The sequence below is a fragment of the Bufo gargarizans genome, chromosome 10 (genome assembly GCF_014858855.1).
Source record: "Bufo gargarizans isolate SCDJY-AF-19 chromosome 10, ASM1485885v1, whole genome shotgun sequence".
In the NCBI taxonomy this organism is placed as follows: domain Eukaryota; kingdom Metazoa; phylum Chordata; class Amphibia; order Anura; family Bufonidae; genus Bufo; species Bufo gargarizans.
Genome location: NC_058089.1, coordinates 24,082,290 through 24,103,705, shown reverse-complemented (window position 1 = coordinate 24,103,705; position 21,416 = coordinate 24,082,290). Strand labels below are relative to the sequence as shown.

Below are 21,416 nucleotides of genomic sequence, written 5' to 3'. Positions count from 1 at the left end.
TAGTTTTTTTTTAAATGTATTCCTATGGGATCCTCAATATCAGTCTCATAGGAATAAATAGAGAAGAAACTGACATCCTGTCCTGTGTCAGTTGGAAATCAGAGTGTTTGTCACATGACACAGCTGAGGATCAGAAGGGAGGTTATAACTCAGAAATACAGTGACCAGTAAGACGATTGGCTTCATTACAATTTACATCATAGACCTTTCTGATGGGCCATAGAATAAAGATTTTTGTGGGAGTGCTTCTTTAAAAAGGAACCTGTCAACTACTTTATGCTCCCCTCTCTGATTAGGGTTACCACATACCTGCACCCCCACCCATCAGATATTTGAAGATGCTGCATCGCTCTGGAAAGCACTGTTGTTTCTTCCTATGCCAGTGATGTATCAAGTTTTGGCAATTTCTCACACTTTTCACCACCAATTGCAGGGGCTTAGCAGAAACGGGTGGGGACAGCAATCGCCCAACAAATTTACTATAATTTATGCCAGATCTACTACGACAGGCATCCTCAAACTGCGGCCCTCCAGCTGTTGTAAAACTACAACTCCCACAATGCCCTGCGGTAGGCTGATACCTGTAGTCTGTTCGGGCATGCTGGGAGTTGTAGTTTTGCAACAGCTGGAGGGCCGCAGTTTGAGCATGCCTGTACTACGAACTACCAGAAGATGCGCTAAATGTATTGAAGTCTGAGCCTCTTAAGGGGGCCAGCAGATTTAGTTGCAGAGATTTCTGTAACTGAAAATCAGTTCCATTCACCTGAAATCTATGTAAACCCCATTTAGATTAATGGAACTGATTTTCCAATAACTGCAACAATATCTACTGTGTGTGAAGACACTCTAAAGGTATGTGGGTTTGAGGATACTGCAGCGGGCCCTAGTTAATCTAATGAGACGGTGCTGTTTAAGCCGGTCTACATTGTTATTGACCATGTGGCCCCTGCAATACCGCGCAGCCGTTAACAATGCAGACCGGCTTAAACAGGACAGTCGTATTGGTTTAATTAGGGCCCAGTATGGCCCATTTGACTGCCTGGTTCTTGATTGCAGCGCGGCCGTGTCCTGAATGCCACATGACCGCGCCGTGTGGTCGTACAATAAGACTTTATACAAGGACTGAAGCTTGGAACGCCAGTCTTGGTAATCAGTGCTTAATCTTTGGAGCAGGAAGCCAATGCTAGTATTCGTGATATGTCTGCTCCCCTCATCCTCCCCCCAACCCCTCTGCTGCTGATTGCTTCTCTCTATGCACCATGATAGCCTGTATTATATGAATACATCAGACTCTTCCTGCACCGTGCTGGCTGCTCACTCCAAGGAGTAAAGAGGCTCTGTCATCAGGATCAACCCTACCCTACCAGGCATATGGCCTGGTAGGGTTGTTGACACTGACAAAAAACATACTTTTCTTTCTGCTGTCGGCGGTGGAGAGAAATGAACTTTTAAAAATATGCAGATGATGTATTTGAGAACCAGGATGCGGGCTTATGCGGTTCAAGCACCGCTCCAGCGACGCCCCTGGTACTCCTTAATGACGCCCCTCTTCTGTAGTTCATGCTCCCTGTCTGTAGACCCTCTGGTCTAGTGCTGAGAACCCGCCCCTGCACACCCGTGAACGTACAACGTCTTCGGCTTCATTCTCGACTTGTGAAGATGTATAGTGCGCATAGATGGTTACGTCACTGAACCCGGAAGTGACAGCGCATGCGCACTATACAGCTTCACATGCGCCGTTCTGTACACAGGTGCACAGGCAAGGGGAAGGGTCTAGCACTGTCAATGTAAAGGCAAGGGGCGTGAACTACAGCAGAGGGGCGTTATTATGGAGCACCAGGGGCGTCGCTGGAGCGATGCTGCAATGTGGAAAATATGTAGTAACAGGAACTAAAAGGAAGCAAAAAGCCTGAGCGATGTAAAAGCAATGAACACATTAATACCAAGTAATGGCTGACTTTTCATTTTTGACCGGAGTGGTCCTCTAAACAGTAAGTATACACAAACCGTACAAGAATTATACCTAAAAGCCACACTATTCAAATTAGTGTGCCATCGGAGAGGACAGCATGGAGTAGTCGAGAAGTTCCCTTTAAGCGATCAAATTTAATTCAATTTGTAGCATAAAAGGCATTTATTTCGCCCCATTGTTCGGTCTGATGAAGAGCTGCTCCTTCTGTCTAGTTCTTCCAGTAAGAGCCCTTTCTCACTACACGTGAATATTATAGCAGCACTGGTCACAGTAGTGGAAATAAGAGGAAAGGGATTTTTGTGATGCTCCGTTTGTCTTTATGTAGAATATATTTTGCTTGCTCATTGTCCGTCTGTCTCCTCATTGTACAATCCCACAGAAGGAAAAAGTCTCTTTGAAATAATAATAATAATTCCAATGAACCATAAAAACTTTAGAGGACCCTGCAGTTTTCTGTTTTTGCTTTTCGCTTTTCACTCTCCCCCTTCCCAGAGCCATAACTTTTTTATTTTTCCGTTCACATAGCCATAGGAGGGATTGTTTTTTTTCAGGACAAATTGTGCTTTCTAATGGCATCATTTAATATTGCATATGATGTAGTGGGGAGCTGGGTGGTGCTTAACTGACTGGAAGCATTATCTGCTGAAATCCAATCGACCACCTGGTCGCACTGGTCCGACTTCAAACTGGGACATGAAGCTAGGTATCGTGGATGACTGTGTTTCTTGTGCTCTGGCAGCAGGCACAGTTTAAACGCACCCAGGGCCACGGCCTCTGCGTGCACCATCAGCATCGCAGCCACTTCCCCATCCCTTCCTGCTCGCCTTCTTCATTTTAAATGTGATATATGTTTGAAAGTATGTCACACCTACAGTAGCGTAGGATTTGGAAGTGTATGTGCAAAAAAATTTAAAAAGGTATTAGGGATGTGGAAACGTCACACAGATATACCGCAGATAATGTCAATACTGCCACCAGTGGCTAATGAAAAATTACAGGGAATGTCACAGGTATTTGGGATGTGGAAACGTTATACAGGAGAGGTACCACCGGTAATGTCACTGTCCGCAGCGTCTACGTAAAAAGTATCCTGTATGTCACAGATACAATTTTTAGGCGCACACGTTACACTGGAGATGTGGCCCTGGTAATGTCACAGCGGACACCGTCTATTAAAATAGTACACTGGATGTCACTGATATTTTTTTGATGCGTGCACTTTACACTGGAGATGTGGCATGAATAATTTAACTGTCCGCAGCGGACACTGTCTACGGAAAAAGTACACTGGATGTCACTGATATTTTAGGGATGCGCACACTTTACACAGGAGATATGGTGCGGATAATTTAACTGTCCGCAGCAGACCCCGTGTACGGAAAAAGTACACTGGATGTCACTGATATTTTAGGGATGCGCACACTTTACACAGGAGATGTGGCGCGGATAATTTAACTGTCCGCAGCAGCCTATTAGATGCTATTTAGCGCAGGATGCGCTAAAAATATATATTGCTGCTGTCACACACAATAGTCCTTAAAAGGACATTTGGGGCTCTGAAAAGTTTTTCTAATAAAAATATTCCAATAACACTCCCTACACTGTCTTTCCCTTCCTATGGTCAGCTCTCTCCGACTAAGACTGAGCCGAACACGTATCATCGGGTGCTTTACAGCGTTCCTGCAAGCCAATCACTGTAATGCCAGTAGCCAACATGGCTACGGCATTACAGTGCGTGCCAGTACCTCCCTGCATGTTTCTTGGCTGCGTAGCAGACGCAAAATGTGCGGGGAGGAGACTCGAGCACATGCGGTACTCGGCCGAGTACCGCCATGTGCCGAGCATAGAGATGCTCGAGCCGAACTAGTGTTCGGCCGAGCATGCTCGATCAACACTACTGAACATCTGAGCAGAGATCACAGACAAAACAACACCTTTTCCCCTGGAACAAAAGAACATTTGCATCATACCAACACTTCCAGACTTCCCTTTACGATGTGCAAATGGTGCGACTGGTTACAGTTCAATCTAACACATCGGATCGACCTGTCGTACCCGCTTAGCCTCATTAAAGAACAATCAGCCGCATTGAAGATATTGACATGTTTGTGGAGGTGCTCATTATACAAAACCCTTGGAAGTGCAGGAGCGCAGTAGACGTTATATGCGGTGGAAGACAATAGTGTTAATGGAATTGGATTTGTATAAGGCCTTTCTTACATTTATTAGACCACCCTCCCTACGTGCACCAAAAGCTCTGAATCATAAGTAAGCAATACCATGTCAAAGGCAGTTCATTTCTTCTCCAACAGTAGGAGGCACCATTGTTAATCGGGTTTGATTGTACAGTTTCGAGCTCAAAATGTATAAAAACCCGGTGAAAGCTGCGTTCTGATTATGTGCCGTGAAGAAGAGATCATTTCTGTAATAGAGTCTTGATTGTTAGTATAAAGTAGAGAGCTGGGTCTAAAAATGAGCCGCTCATTGTATCCTGCAGTTTTTTTTTGTCTTTCTTAAAATTCTCGTGCAATAGACTTTAGGCACCAGCTCAGGTTCCTTCTGTTCTCGCAATATCTGCTGTGTCGTGTATTTGATTAAACACATTTCACTCAGCATGCAGAGGAAGGTGCCTGTGCAAAGTATTTCAATGTTAATAAGACTAAAGATTTAAAGGGGTATACCTCACCTATGAACCGTGGAATTTTAAAGGGGTTTTCTGGGACTTAGATATTGATGTTCTGTCCTCCTATAAACTAAATCCAATTATTTATTTATTTTCATTTAAAATGCATGTTTTTGTCTGATGAAATGTAACTGAAGATTTTGGTGTTTTTCAATGGAACTGCCTACCTTTGTGGGGTAGTAGACATATGTACCTCAGAAAGCTGGGTCTTCCAGGGCATTCCTCTATGAGCCAGACAAATAGCTGTACTTTCAGAGCTCATGACTGCTATTTACTTTATTGGGAGCAGTGCTGTAGTCAGCATTAGACTGGCCCACCAGAGTACCAGAGGATCCTCTGGTGGACCCAGGGTCTGATACTATAGTCGGCCACAAAGGTCCAGGAGAAAAATTCATTTGGAGCCAATAACTTGTAACTAGGGTCTATTTCTTTGAATCAAAACCTGCTAGACCTCATTGATGATATAGGGGTTGCGCCCCAAGAATAATTTCCTCTGGTGAGCCCAAGGAACCCCAGTCTGACCCTAGCTGTAGTAATGAGCTGCCCCATCTACTACTGGTATGTAGTTCCAACGCTGACTTCCGGTGACAGGAGCTACACCTAAACAGCTGATCGTCAGGGGTGGGGTGTCATAGTCCTGCCGACCAGCTAGTGATAGCCTATCTTGAGGAAAGACCATCACTCAATAAAAGCTGACCAACCCCCTTTAAGAATCTCTGGAGTCGGTGTGGTGCAGGTAATTTTACCTTTGGTGCTGCTTTCCTTCTAGGCAAAAGCAGAAATTTCAGCTTTATCCATAGGATTACTTTATGGTTAGTAATGGTTTTGAAGCAGAACATCCACAATATTATAAAGTGTGCTGGAGATATTATAAAGCATGGTATAAACAGCAAATTATCTGATACACTCGCTGATAGAAGCTACCATCTCACTTGCTCTTGGATTGTTCTTCATTTACTTGCCTTTTGTTCCATACAGTGTGGGGTTTTGCTCTGGTAGACAGGATTAGCAGATGCAGTATAGAGGCAACAACAAGTTCTTTAGCATCAAACAGCTCAGTGTTTTATTCACACTTTAGGCATATGACAAAACAAGCAGTCATAAACAATCAAAAAGTCACCTTGTGGTGTTGGTGGTAATTCACACCATGCAGAAATTCTGCCTCAAAGAGTCCTTGAGCATAGCTGCACCAACCTGTTTTCAGACCAAACAGGTAACAAGCCTTCATCCAGACACAAGGCTCCCAGATCCCAACTCAGAGACCTCGCTTCTGAGCCCAGGTGCCTATTTAAGGACAGCCAGGTGCTGCCAAAACCCGAATCGGCACTTAAAATCCAATCCGGTATTTGACCTCACCTGGCTGTAAATCAGCCCAGCAGCACATCCTGGGAGGAAAATACCTGTTTTTTTTCCCAGACCAAACCTCTGACTGTGTCACAACAGTTAGAAAGAAATAACATGTTCTTAAGAATATACCTTGCTTCTTATGAACTTCATTGTATGTTAATCTATTAGATGTTGCATTGAGGAGACATTAATATATAATGGCATTAAGTATTGTATGAAGCCATGCTCCATAAGACAAGGATTGATTAATAGAGGAGGAAGACAGTGGATGAGAAGTGGGAGGACAGGCATCATAAACAAGTTAGAAGGAGGAGAGGGAGAGGGATTGCAATACAAGGGAAGAGTGGAGGGAACGGATCTAAGGAGTGGAGGAGGGGGATCACTGTGTGACTGAAGAGAATATATGGTGGAGAGAGGGGAAAGATGAAAAGATCATGGAAAATAGCTGAACGTAATGGAAAGGGTGAAAAAGGTCTACTCTTGATCTTGTACAGTTGTGTCAGCAACTCACAGTACTAGTGTATATCTCCAAAACTGCACAGCTCCAAACCATATGGTCGTGTTGGATTATTTAGTAAGAAAGAATGCTGGGTAAAAGCAGAGGGCAGTTTGTCAACGGTCAGCCAAGAAATTTGAAGGGTCTTGGCAGATGGAGAAACCAGCAGGAAAGAATGGAAAGTTAGAGTTGTTATACGTGGCAGGAGATGGAGAGCATTGTGAGGGTGGATGTAGCACAGCAGTGAAGAGAGGGAGAGAGGAGAGTGGAAGGAGAGATGTGGATTGAAGAGTGAGGAGAGTTAGAAGAGAGATAGTGAGAGGAGAGTGAACAGGGACAGAAGAGATGGAGAAAGGAAGATGGAGAGAGCAGAATGAAAGATGGATAGAGTAAATGCAGTGGTCTTCTTCACTGATGAGGAGACGCTTCTCGTGAAGGAACACTTCCTTCCCGACAATCACCTGAAAAATTGGCTCTTGTAAAGGAGTCTTAAGATGTAAAACTCACTGTCATCAAACAAGTGTCCTTTGTCCTTAAAATGCTCATCATGATTTATGTAAAAAATCATCACATCAGCGCTAACCCCATTCATTGCTTCAATTGTTCTGCTAGATTTATTTTAGGATGGCAGCTATGGGGACATGTTCTTTCTACTGTAGCTCTTTCTCTGTATCTGCCACAGCTAACAGAACATATGGTTGGTGGCAGTTGAAGATTTAAACTGAGCATGTGTGTCCACCTCACTGAGAGAAATAAGGAAAATGACAAATAGAAGGTGGTGCTATACAGATACGTTTTATTGGCTAGTCTACATTTTTTATTACATGCAAATACAAAAGTATTCAGATCCAGATGCTGGTTTGCAAAATGTGAAATATTTTTCGTGTCCTGCCCGCAATTGTTGGCTCTTCTGTGTTGGGTGAGACATCTATTGTCTTCAACTTACAATGCTGTTTTAACACCTCTCCAGAAGCAGCTTAATCACATCTAATTGATTTAGTCATGAAAATGCAATCAATATCTTACCTCCATAGCTAAACCATGAGTCACCAATATTTAATGCTACAGAATTCTCATGCAAGCCATTCTGTTTGAGAAAGCCAGACGGATAACTAGCGAAACTTCTTCAAGGGGAAAAAATACAAGTCCAGTTGCTCTGAGTTATTACTACTGATATACCATGGCTTGGATGAAGGAGAACTTTCACAGAGATTCACCTTGACTGAAAATGAATTATTTGAACATTTTCTTTTGAGCACCCTTTTCAGTGGCCATAGTATAAAGCATTGTAGTGCACCAAGGCATGTCTACACAAAAAGTGCACTCATGCTTACAAATGTAATCATTCCAAGCACAATGAGTTTCAAATGTCCTCTGTAAAATCTTTTGTAGTAGTAATGATGTCTTTACTGAGGTTAGTGAATGCTAAGGGTCCATTCAGACGTCCGTAGGTGTTTTTCGGTCCGCACATGTCCTGCCCTATGGTAGAAATGTCTATTATTGTCTGTGGACAAGAATAGGACATGTTCTACCTTTTTTGCGAGGTCGCGGAATGAAACTACACAGTGTGCAGTCCGCATCTTTTGCCGCCTCATTGAAATGAATGGGTCCGCACCTGTTCCGTAGAATTGCGGAATGGATGCAGTGCCAGAATTACGGACGTATGAATGGACCCTAATAGTGCCATTCACAATGGACATTCCTGTGCCATGGTTCCTATATGATAGTGCCATTCAATGTGATTCACTTGTCTACGTAAGGCTAACTCCACACTTGCTGGCAAAGCTAACCGGCAGGCTGTTCCAGCAGATAACAGCTTGCCAGTGTTCCCCATATCCGGCATAGCTGGATAGTGCCACGTGCCCGTTGGACCCTACAGACTATAATCGGATCCGTCAGGAATCCAGCCTCTCCCCCTACATAAATGTCGGGATTCGGACAGACAAAAACCTTTGCGTGCAGTGTCTTTTGTCCGGCTTAATCCCAACATCAATGCTGGGGAGCGGCATGTTCCCATTATAGTTAATGGGGTTCGGCTGGCACAATCTGGCTACGCTGGATCTGAAGCGCTCCGACAGGCTGTTCTCTGCCAGAACTGCCTGCTCGATAGCTTTGCCGGATGTGTGAAGTTAGCTTAATACCTCTCTACTGCTCACATCTCCTTGAGGATCTTGTGGTGATCCTCCTATGGGCAACCATGAATGATGATATGGTGAGGGTTTGAGCTCATTGACCCCATTGATGGCATCTCCTGATGTGTGATATGTCAGGATGATTTTCCCTTTAAGGGCAGGGACAACTGAAGAATTGTGGTCGTATTATAAATGTTATTATATATTTTAGCCGTAAGGTTGATGGACTGAGTGGGGAGTGACGATGGTGAGAAGTGTGAGAAAAAAGAAGGAGAGCAAGAGCAGGATGATAAATGAGAGATCCGGCATTAGAAAGAGAAGAAGATACGCAAAGGGGGGCTGTAGTGTCACACGCCACTTGCCTTCTAACAGGCTTCCAGCTGGCTACTGTGTTACTCCGCCATATGTCTGTCCTCTTCTGTTGTCTAATTCAGAAAGCACAGGGGGTACAGGGTGTTACAAATGACCTGTTAACCTGTTTGTGCCCGCCTCTTTAAATGTTGCCTTAGGTTAATCAGTGCCCATCAGCTTTGTCCGCCATGGTAAACTTGTTCTGACAAAACGCTTATGGAATCAAGGTGCCACGCTGTATTTTCAAGTGCACTTTTCTACATACCGCTCAGTCACCATCAGGGGAGGCATGTCAAGGTTAAATTTTGGTTCCCCATTGAATCCCGCCGTATCTAGTTTTCGTTCATTTTCTTTAATACCTCCTGTAATTGCTGACATCTTCTCCCTCTCCTTCTCAGACCCAGTTTGCCTTGTCAGTTATACTTTTCATGTATTTCAACCCAATTTCGTTCCCTAGTCATTCATTATCTCTCTCTTTTCTCTCAGGAGCTCCAACCAGTGAGATAATTATAGTCTCCAGTGTCCTCGCCCTCAGCTTGAGTATCACAATTGTAATGTGTGGACTCTGCCAGTGGTGCCAGCGAAAACTGGTAAGTAAGCAGTATGTGTCTGTCTTCATTCTTTTCTTATTACTTCATGTCTGCAAATACTTTGATGAGTACGCGTTCATAAAATATGATCAAAGATGACAGGAAGAGAAGGCACATAATGAACGTGTGGGATATTCTATCCTCCAATTATTTTTTAGTATTTTCAACTGTAACCAGTAATTTAATCTGATATTCAATATTAATGAGTAGAAATGATATATGATAGGCATGAGGGGGGTCCAGGAGCTTCAATTAATACTTCTGGGGTCAGAGGACTAAAAGGAAACTTGCTAGCTTCTACCTTAACAATCCTGACACCACCCTTGTGTGAGCACTTGACTAAAAGATTTTGACCAGTTATTCACAATGGTATCTTGCATTAGACAACACCCAAGCCATTCAGTTGTTTGGCATAGCACATTACACACTCATTTTCAAGATTTATATACTGATGACCTATCCTCAGGATAGGTCATTAGTATCTGATCGGTGGGGGTCCGACACCCAGGACCCCCGCCGATCAGCTGTTTTGAGAAGGCACCGTCACTCCTGTGATCACTGCTTCCTTCTTGGAGCTTACCAAGCACAGCTCCGTACATTGTATAGTGGCTGTGCTTGGTATCACGCTCTGCCCCATTCCAAAATTTCATTATAAATTTTTTCAGATTTTTTTCCATAAATGTAGCCATGGACATCCGCATATTTATTTCTAATATCGCGCAGAATGTTTTTATCTTTGTTTTTTATCTTTTTTCTGTGATTTTTGTTTAGTTTGTAGTATATGCTTGAGGGAGTGGCACCTTCAAGTGTGAATGTGCTCCTATTTTATCCTGGGAGTAGCATTCCTGTGCACTTTTGCCCTTTTGCCAAACAGACCGCCTTGATTAGGTGGTACATATAGCTGTGCTTGCCCTCCTCTCATTGCTTGCTGGATGCACATAGAGGTGACTAGGAGCAGCGCACTATATGTGCAGAGTCTGCGCTCCTGAACATAGATGCCTAACGGCATAGGTAGGTTTAGCGTAGGACCTGTCCTGACTGAGACCACCTTGGCGGGGGTAGGTGGGCACAGATGTGTTTTTATCGAATATATATTGGCTGAGAGTCTCAGATTTTATCATATCAGAATGAGGGCTTAGTCTATATATAATGCTTGCATCTGTTGTGTTAGTGCATTATTACTTTTAGATGGGATCTGCATAAACTCCACCCGGTTTGCAGACTATCCTTACTACATTGAAACTGTTGGCAAGTATTTGTACCCTACTTCCTATATGCCACTGACCATACAAACTCCCCATGATTTCAAAAAGTCATGTCATCCACAGACAAAATGTAATGGTTTTATTACCTTTACCGAAAACTAGAGTTTTAATGAACCACGTACCCCATGATGTGAGTAAAACAAATCAAAAATGTTATTCCATGAAATCAGTCTCCAACCAAGGACACATTTAAGATCATTTATAAAAAAAATAAAAATAAATAGTAGGTTAAAATAATTTCTTACACCTCCTTAAAATTACATGACCCGTATCTCTGAGTTAGGAGGACAATCACAGTATGTAAGAGCGGACATACAGTGCAGACCAAAAGTTTGGACACACCTTCTCATTCAAAGAGTTTTCTTTATTTTCATGACTATGAAAATTGTAGATTCACACTGAAGGCATCAAAACTATGAATTAACACATGTGGAATTATATATATAACAAACAAGTGTGAAACAACAAAAAATATGTCCTATTCTAGGTTCTTCAAAGTAACCACCTTTTGCTTTCATTACTGCTTTGCACACTCTTGGCATTCTCTTGATGAGCTTCAAGAGGTAGTCACCTGAAATGGTTTTCACTCACAGGTGTGCCCTGTCAGGTTTAATAAGTGGGATTTCTTGCCTTATAAATGGGGTTGGGACCATCAGTTGCGTTGTGGAGAAGTCAGGTGGATACACATACTGGATAGACTGTTAGAATTTGTATTATGGCAAGAAAAAAGCAGCTAAGTAAAGAAAAACGAGTGGCCATCATTACTTTAAGAAATGAAGGTCAGTCAGTCCGAAAAATTGGGAAAACTTTGAAAGTGTCCCCAAGTGCAGTCACAAAAACCATCAAGCGCTACAAAGAAACTGGCTCACATGCGGACCACCCCAGGAAAGGAAGACCAAGAGTCACCTCTGCTGCTGCGGAGGATAAGTTCATCCGAGTCACTAGCCTCAGAAGTCGCAGGTTAACAGCAGCTCAGATTAGAGACCAGGTCAATGCCACACAGAGTTCTAGCAGCAGACACATCTCTAGAACAACTGTTAAGAGGAGACTGTGTGAATCAGGCCTTCATGGTAGAATATCTGCTAGGAAACCACTGCTAAGGACAGGCAACAAGCAGAAGAGACTTGTTTTGGCTAAAGAACACAAGGAATGGACATTAGACCAGTGGAAATCTGTGCTTTGGTCTGATGAGTCCAAATTTGAGATCTTTGGTTCCAACCACCGTGTCTTTGTGCGACGCAGAAAAGGTGAACAAATGGACTCTACATGCCTGGTTCCCACCGTGAAGCATGGGGGAGGAGGTGTGATGGTGTGGGGGTGCTTTGCTGGTGACACTGTTGGGGATTTATTCAAAATTGAAGGCATACTGAACCAGTATGGCTACCACAGCATGTTGCAGCGGCATGCTATTCCATCCGGTTTGCGTTTAGTTGGACCATCATTTATTTTTCAACAGGACAATTACCCCAAACACACCTCCAGGCTGTGTAAGGGCTATTTGACCATGAAGGAGAGTGATGGGGTGCTGCGCCAGATGACCTGGCCTCCACCGGACCTGAACCCAATCGAGATGGTTTGAGGTGAGCTGGACCGCAGAGTGAAGGCAAAAGGGCCAACAAGTGCTAAGTATCTCTGGGAACTCCTTCAAGACTGTTGGAAGACCATTTTAGGTGACTACCTCTTGAAGCTCATCAAGAGAATGCCAAGAGTGTGCAAAGCAGTAATCAAAGCAAAAGGTGGCTACTTTAAAGAACCTAGAATATCACATATTTTCAGTTGTTTCACACTTTTTTGTTATGTATATAATTCCACATGTGTTAATTCATAGTTTTGATGCCTTCAGTGTGAATCTACAATTTTCATAGTCATGAAAATAAATAAAACTCTTTGAATGAGAAGGTGTGTCCAAACTTTTGGTCTGTACTGTATATGTAGGTTTTCCCTAGTGGTGGCTTTAGTTTGTGGTCAATGATGACAAAAAGAGCAATTGTAACCCGAACATTTCTTCTCACCACTGACTTGAATACAAGTGGTTTTGTCATTTTGCATTCTCACTGCTGACATGAAATTGAAAGCTACCATGGCGGACAGGGAAGATAAGCCCTCACTCTTCAGAACTCTTTCAGCCTTCAAATGTTAAGAAGGACAGATCATTGTGATAATGTATGGAGTTGTATGGGACTCCATATGCTACTGCACAAGATAGGGAGCTCCTCCTCCTCCTAGAAACAATATTTTTTTAGGGGAGACTCTGTCCAAGCAAGTCCCATCCAATAGAACATTCCAACTGACCCCCCTACATGATCCAGAATCCCATGTGAACTTCAGCTGCCCTTGTTTTACATGGATGGTGCAGCAGAAAGGTCTGGCTATCAAGACCTTCTCCCAGTAAAATCGGCAGCTCTTCTTCGAAAAGGTTTTTGTCTCACCAGATAATGCCCTCCATGTGGTGTTTTCATTGATAAAATTCATTTGTTCTAATGATGGGGATCAATAAGGCTCATTAATGTCAGTGATTAGGTTGGTGCCGGTCCTTCAGGGTCTCCAGTGATGGTTGCCCCGATGGTTGATGGTTGTAACTGTAGGACGTCACCCTCGATCCAGGACCATCAGAGAGTCCATTCCTTCCTTTACTTACTCAAGCATAGCTATTCATGTGTCTTCTTGCCAAGAAGTAAAGTGATCTTAATAGCCTTACATCTGTTCCAAAGAACTTTGGTAGATGTCTTTGCAGTCTAATGCAAAATACTCCAGGGAAGGTTTGGAAGAGAAAAATAGAAGAATATTTATCTCAGACATAAATGGAACAAATATAAACTGCGTTTAAATGACTGTCCTTCAACTATTAATGCATGTTTATTCAGTGCCAGATCTTTTCCTATAGACTCTACCCTATACTAAATGCATGAACTTATGCTCGTGCTCAAAATGTGAAGGTTGTTTGAAGGTGATTGCATTTTTTCCATCACCATGGTAACCACATTTGGCTACATAGCTGGGTATCACTTAATCACAGGTAGAAATTCCTTGGGCACTGATGCAGATACTAACAGATCCATACATCCAGTTATAGATGCCAGCAAGTTAAGAGATCTGCAATCTGACGTATGTGTTCTGGAATCAATATTTCATGTCTTCCTCATGTCCATTACTGGACACTAGAGAATGAAGAACATCCGCTAGTCTAGAAGTTTGCTCCTAGAGTCTAATGCATCACAGCAATGGCAGTCATCGTGGCGGTGTTGGCTGTACGCCCTTACAGGTAGCATCAGGCCGGTAATCCTTGGGTCCACCAGAGGAGATGATACATTAAGGTGAGCAGTTTATAAGTCCAGCTAAATCTCTGGCCAATAAGCCTTATTGACAAACTCCCTTCAGTGCACCTCCTCCCCTGCTGCTGAGATTTCACGTTCCTCAGTATAAGCTTTTACCTGGATAGATTTCTAACCCTTAACGAGCCCTGACTGATGATATAGCATGCCGCGCAATGCTTAGTAACTGCCAATGCGGCAACCATCGTGAGCACAAGGTCGAATGATCGTTGATGTGATTTTTATTTATCCCCCCAGTTTTTATAGTGCTGCATGAAAGATCTGCTTCTGGCTCCATCCACTGTTTAGCTTTCGGCACCAGCGGCTACCAAAAACAGCTGACAGGTAGAGGTGCCGGTTGTTGGACCACCACCAATTGGATATTGATGACCTATGCAGAGGATACATCATCAAAGTCTAAAGCAGAAGTCATCAACCTCTGGTATTTAAGCTGTTGTCAAACTGCAACTCCCACCATGTTCCTCTCACTTCTATTGGAGATCTGAGAACAGCCAAACAAGTGTATATGCTGGAAGTAGAGGTTTCACCGCAGCTGGAGTACCAAATGTTGCTCATCCCTGGTCTAAAGGGTGGAAAACCGCTTTAACATTCAAGTTACTCACAATACACACTAGGAGGCTATTAAGAGCTCTATGTATACAGAAGTAAACTCCTAAGCTCCCTCTAGTGGTGGCAGCAGGAAGCCAGAATTTAATGTTTAACTCTATAACAAAGCAGGGGATTTTGAGTTATGCATCAGATAATCAAAGCTCTGATCTGTATATTAGAAATATCAAAAAAATAATCTGCATGGATTTTTTCCCCTGCTTAAAAATATGCATTTACTATCACCAGCACATGACCAAAACAATTTAACATCCAGTATACTGTATCACCAATTCTGCTGACTTTCCAAAGAGGGAAAAAAACGAAATGTATTGTCCATTTAATATTTCAATTTTATTGCTGGTACGAAAGTTGCGTAACAGACCAGTGTTTTGCAGACAACCACAAGTACACAGAGCTTTCCTACTGGTGCAGTAAATTCTCATCATGGATATATACAATGGAGTTCGTGCTGTGAATTCTTTATTGGAAAATGCAGCTGAAGCTCATGATACGTAAATTGCCTGAAACAAAATCTCTTGCTTGAGATGAAACCAATAAAACATTAACATGGTTAAAACCCCAAATTAGTATGACGTGTCAGATGAATATTGTAGAAATTAATTTCCAGCTTTCATATTCTGTGCTGCAACAAGCTGGGTCTTCAATGATTACAATAGCATTATCTGTCCTATCCCTAACACAGGAGTGACTTTCCCATTCATGATGTGAAAGCATTCATGAATGAAGACTGTGTAGTATGCATGTAAATATTCATGAACAGAGACCTATGGTGTCCCTTCAGAATTTCCTTAAAGGGGTTTTTTAGTTTGCATCGACATCCCTTAAAGTAATCAGTTATGAAGGTAGATATCATTTTATAATGTATATATTATTTTTTTTTTATTGCTCCTATCTCCCGTTCTGGGCTGTGGTCACATGACCATGTCCATGCAACCTTTTCTTATTTCCTGTGATGCCATGTTCATCGGTGTGTCAAAGCAGCAACAGGGGCGGTGATAGGGGAGTGTCTATGTAAATAGCCGGTGGGAGGAGCTATAAACTAGCTGGGCGTTGTTAGGGGCAGTGATAGGGGAGTGTCTATGTAACTAGCTGGTGGGAGGAGCTATAAACTAGCTGGACTTTGTTAGAGGCGGTGATAGGGGAGTGTCTACGTAACTACTGGGTGGGAGGAGCTATAAACTAGCTGGATGTTGATAGGGGCTGTGATAGGGGAGTATCTATGTAACTAGCTGGTGGGAGGAGCTATAAACTAGCTGGATGTTGATAGGGGCTGTGATAGGGGAGTATCTATGTAACTAGCTGGTGGGAGGAGCTATAAACTAGCTGGTCATTTATTGGGGCAGTGATAGGGGAGTGTCTATGTAACTAGCAGGTGGGAGGAGCTATAAACTAGCTGGTCATTTTTAGGGGCAGTGATAGGGGGGTGTCTATGTAACTAGATGGGTCGGAGGAGCTATAAACTAGATGGGTGTTGTTAGGGGCTTGGTTTTTGCTTCGATCTGCATTGTCAGCTGTGAGACCTTATATAGACGGGGCTGTGTCTTTCCAAATGTCCAGTCAACCGAATTTAAACCCAGGTGGACTACAATCAAGGTGTAGAAATATCTCAAAGATAATCAAGAGAAATGAGAGGCCCCAGAGCTAAATTTCAAGTGTCATAGCAAAGGGTCTGAATACTTATGTCCGTGTGAAATTTTAGTTTTTCCTTTTTAATAAATTTGCAAACATTTTTAAAATTCTGTGGGAGTTTTATCGAAACTGGTGTAAAACTGGCCCATAGCAATAAATCAGAGTCTACCTTTCAAAGGAGCTCTGAAAAATGAAAGGTGGAATCTGATTGGTTACCATTGTAAACTAAGCCACTTTTCTCTGTTACACCAGCTTTAATACATCACCGCCCCCTAATTTCTGTTTTTAGTAATCCATTATGGGGTATCGAGTGCAGATTGATGGAATGAAAAACTTAAATTTTTTTTATTTTAGCACAAGGCTGCAACATAACGAAATGTGAAAAAGTGAAAGGATCTGAAGACTTTCGGAATGCACTGTATGTGCTGCTGGTGTACACACAGATTGTGATATTGTACCTTTATTTATTTATATAGCGCTTACCTTTAAGGCTGTTTTGCACTGTATATTGGTGGGCACATTGGTTGGCTGGGTTAAAGGTCACACATTCTGATTTTGCTGCAGAGCATGACAGGGGCTCTGTACAAGGTAGTGTACCTGTACAGCTGATTACCATTAGCTGCTCTGTGTATCACTTGCTAAGAGTTCCACCCCTGAGAAAGCCACTGGGTGCGACATTATGCATGGGGACGCCATGGACCTATTTAATTTTCACAAGCCTTAGATCTGAATATGTTATTATTATTATTATTATTATTATTATTATTTTGTTACATTTATTGGATTAGTGGTCAGATAGGACTTGGTAGTGTATAGATATGGTCTTTTGTATATGTATTGTGTAACATGGGTTTTAGGTCTGGGGTGTGTTGCTTATTAAGGTTTTTATTTCACGTCTATGAATTTGTAAAGCACTGCGGAATATGGTGGCGTTATATACGGTAAATAAATATTATCATCATTTTTATTATTATTATTATGGCTGGCTTGTCTTAAACAGAAGCATTTAGCCTTTTTCTCCAAACTAGATCACTTTTTTTATTTCTCAAAGACAAATTTTTACAGTTCATAAGGTAAAAATTACTGTAAATAACAGCACGTAAACAATGGAAATCCATTTCACAACCTCAAATGACATCTTAGATTGTGGTTTTGAATAGGGCACTCAAGATACATTTATTTATTACTTGAAAACAAGTCTATCCATATGGGATCAATAGAAATCCTTAATGCAAAGGAACTGTTTAACAAATCTGATTTGGTACAGTAAGTGCTGATTTAGAGATTATGAGATAATAAAGTGGAGCATAGTCTAAGATATCTGTGCTCTAAGAAGCATATTGGATATCAATATTCAGAACCCGGTGGGAGGTAAATTGAGAACTACAGCCTTGATTTGATTATATGCAGTACATACCGGAAGACAAATATGCATATCTCTAATCCTTGCGTATCAGTACTTCATTCTGAACTTGTGGAACTGAAGACATATTTTGTCCTGTGCAGATCAGACAGTATGTGCACACATAAAGTACAAAGTAGTGTCTCAGAGAAACAGGTGTGGGGATTTGCTCTGGTAGACAGGTTAGCGGACGCAGTATAGAGGGAAGGAAACCAGGTTGTAAATCAACTTCAGTGTTTTATTCACAATCAGCAAAAAAATCACAGTCTTGGTGCTTGTTCACACACAGCAAAACATAATACTGGTCACCTGGAATCCTAGATGTCAGTTCACACCCGGCTATATGCTCCGCCACCGACAAGTACACTGGCAGGCTTCCAGCCGGCCTGCACGCCTGTTTGCAGTCCTCAGTACAGAGTACTTCTCAGCTTTTCTGTTAGATGGAGGATAATCCACACCACCTGATTATTGGTGACTGCTTTTTATAAGCCTCCCAAGACCCGGCCTGGAACATGGGGACTAGCCACCCACACCGCACTTTGGCTACTCCCAGTAAGAGTCTTCCCGGATTGGCTTTGCAGTCATACTAAACAGCTGAAGTGCAAAGCAATAACGACACTTCGGGAAAAAAACATCTCTTACCTCACCGAGGCCAGGAACCTCGGTGACACATACCGACCATCAATGATGGCCCCTTGTTCTTTCCTACATACCTCCTCCCTTTGTTCAACCCTGAGGGAGTGGACACACATTAAACAGTGTACCCGGGACAGGGCATCTGCATTTCCTAGTAACCGGCCGGCCCTGTGTTCCACGGAAAATTAGAAATTTTGCAAAGACCGAAACCACCGGGTGACCAGGGCATTTCTGTCCTTGTCCTGGCTCATCCATTTGAAAGGGGAGTGGTCGGTCGAAACTTTCTCTCCAACAAATAATAGCGGAGAGACTCGAGTGCCCACTTGATAGCCAGGCACTCTCTCTTCACTATACTATACCTGGTCTCACCTGGAGTAATCTTCCGGCTGAGGAAGACAATGGACTTCCATTGACTTCCTAAGACAGTACATCACCGAGACCTACCTTGAAGGCATCGGTCTGCACTATAAACTCCCTTTTGAAGTCAGGCGTTACCAAAACCGGGAACCCACACAGGGCCGACTTCAAAGCAGAGAAAGGGCCGACTTCAAAGCGGAGAAAGCCTTTTCCTCCTTCTCATTCCAGTGGATCGTTACTGACTTGCGTCCCTTCAAATGGCCTGTCAATGGTGCGGCTAGTGTAGCACAGTGGGGGACAAATCTCATATAGTATCCCACCATTCCCAGGAATGACTTTACTTGCCGAGTAGTGACAGGTCGGGGACAATTCCGAATTGCCTCAATTTTGTTCACCTGAGGTTTGATAACTCTGCGTCCAATTACATACCCTAGGTACTTGGTCTCTTCTAATCCTATCGCACGCTTTTTTGGGTAAGCGGTTAAGCCAGCCTTCCTAAGGGAGTCCACTACAGCCTGTACTTTAGGTAGGTGACTTTCCCAGTCGGTACTGTGGATAATGATATCGTCCAGGTACACCGAAGCATACCGACGATGTGGACGGAGTACAATGTCCATTAGCCTTTGAAACGTGGCGGGAGCTCCATGTAGATTAAAGGGTAATACCTTGTACTGATACAGCCCCTGTGGTGTGATGAAAGCCGTTTTTTCCTTAGCAGCCTCCGTCAAGGGTACCTGCCAGTACCAACACAGAAAAATACCGGGCTTGGCCTAACTTCTCAATAAGCACATCCACTCGGGGCATGGGATATGTGTCAAACTTGGAAACCTCATTAAGTTTGCGTAAGTCGTTACAGAATCGTAACGTCCCGTCCGGCTTGGGTATTAAGACTGTCGGTCTGGCCCATTCACTATTTGACTAGAGATGAGCGAACTTCTGTTTTAAGTTCGGCGTCTAAAGTTCGGGGGCGGGTTACCGGAGAATCCCGATCTGGAACCGGATATGGATTCCGACTTCCGTTGTGGTCCGTGGTAGCGGAATCAATAATGGCCGATTATTGATTCCGCTACCACGGACCACAACGGAAGTCGGAATCCATATCCGGTTCCAGATCGGGATTCTCCGCTAACCCGCCCCCGAACTTTAGACGCCGAACTTAAAACAGAAGTTCGCTCATCTCTATATTTGACTCCTTGATGACACCCAGATGTAACATCAACTGCACTTCTTCCGAGATGGCTTGTCGCCCTGACTCAGGCACCTGGTATGGTTTCAACTGGATTCTGGCCTGGGGCTCAGTGACAATGTAATGTCGGATGATAGAAGTGCGTCCAGGGAGGTCCGAAAACACATCCGTGTTTCTGCTGAAGAACTCCCTGGCCTCCTGAGTCTGTTTAGAGGAAAGGTTGTCAGCAATCTTTACTGTGGCAACTGCTTCCCTCGTATCAGACTGTGGGACAAGAAATGTTACCCCTAGAAAGCTCGGGCGAGGACTGTTGTCCGTACTGGTCTCTCTGTCTTTCCACGGTATCAGTAAGTTTACATGGTACACCTGCTCTTGCTTTCTCCGCACTGGCTGGTGTACCCTGTTGGTTACCTCCCCAAATTTTTCAAGCACTTTGTAGGGACCCTGCCACCTAACCAGGAACTTACTGTCCACCGTTGGCACCAGAACCAAAACACGATCTCCCGGGTTAAAATTCCGAACCCGAGCCTGGAGATTATAAACCCTACTCTACCCTACAGCGGCAACACTGTCTCCATCCGCTCTTGCATCCGAATGATATACTCAATCCCACTTTTATGCGGTGTGGGTTGTTGTTCCCACGCCTCTTTGGCTATGTCCAACAAACCACGCGGATGTCGGCCATATAGCAATGTTTAAGAGGGTCAGCTCAGCAGCATGCCCTCGCCCCTAAAGTTTTAGATGGTCAGATCAGCAGCAGCAGGCCCTCGCCCCTAATGTTTTAGATGGTCAGATCAGCAGCAGACCCCCACCCCTAATGTTTTAGATGGTCACATGAGAAGCAGGCCCTCGCCCCTAATGTTTTAGATGGTCAGATCAGCAGGCCCTTGCTCCAATAGTTTTTGAGGGTCACCAGCAGGCCATCAATCATAATTTTTCAAGGGTGTGTATGATACCCTCTTTTATGTGTAATAAAGGGTGTATTGGAGTGCCGGTTCCTTGTAATTTTTGGCAGCCCTTTCACTTAGTGCATAGGCTTTATGAGTGTAGGAGTCCCACTACCTGAACAATTGTACCACAATGTGAATGAGGCCCTCCTTTATGTGATATACAGGTTGTATCGGAGTGCCTGTTCCTTATAATTTTTGGCAGCACTTGCACTTTATATACAAGTAAATATACAGGAAAGAATGTTTCCTAACAACTTTTCCTCTAAAATCGATTTTATCTTCGGCTTTGTGCGTATTATTGTCAGTCTGTAAAAGTGGCGTACTACTCGGACAACATCGTTCCCAGCAGCGACCTGGGAGTCCAAGATGCATCCAGACATCCTCCCCATGCTGTTCTCGAACCATTTCAGTGGTGCTTCCATAAATTTTTGACCTTTTCATGTGAACCAGACACCCTCCCGTCTTGAGAGCAGGGAGTG

The 21,416-nt window shown here is 43.3% G+C and overlaps 1 protein-coding gene across 2 annotated transcripts in view; it reads left to right on the top strand.

Annotated features, from left to right (window-relative positions):
• SYT7 (synaptotagmin 7) overlaps positions 1–21,416 on the top strand; it is a 415,280-nt gene that overhangs the window by 165,987 nt on the left and 227,877 nt on the right. For both annotated transcript variants that reach the window (XM_044270331.1, XM_044270329.1), the window contains exon 2: positions 9,468–9,571. In XM_044270331.1, the coding sequence (XP_044126266.1) occupies positions 9,468–9,571 (104 nt within the window). The remainder of the gene's footprint in view (positions 1–9,467; positions 9,572–21,416) is intronic.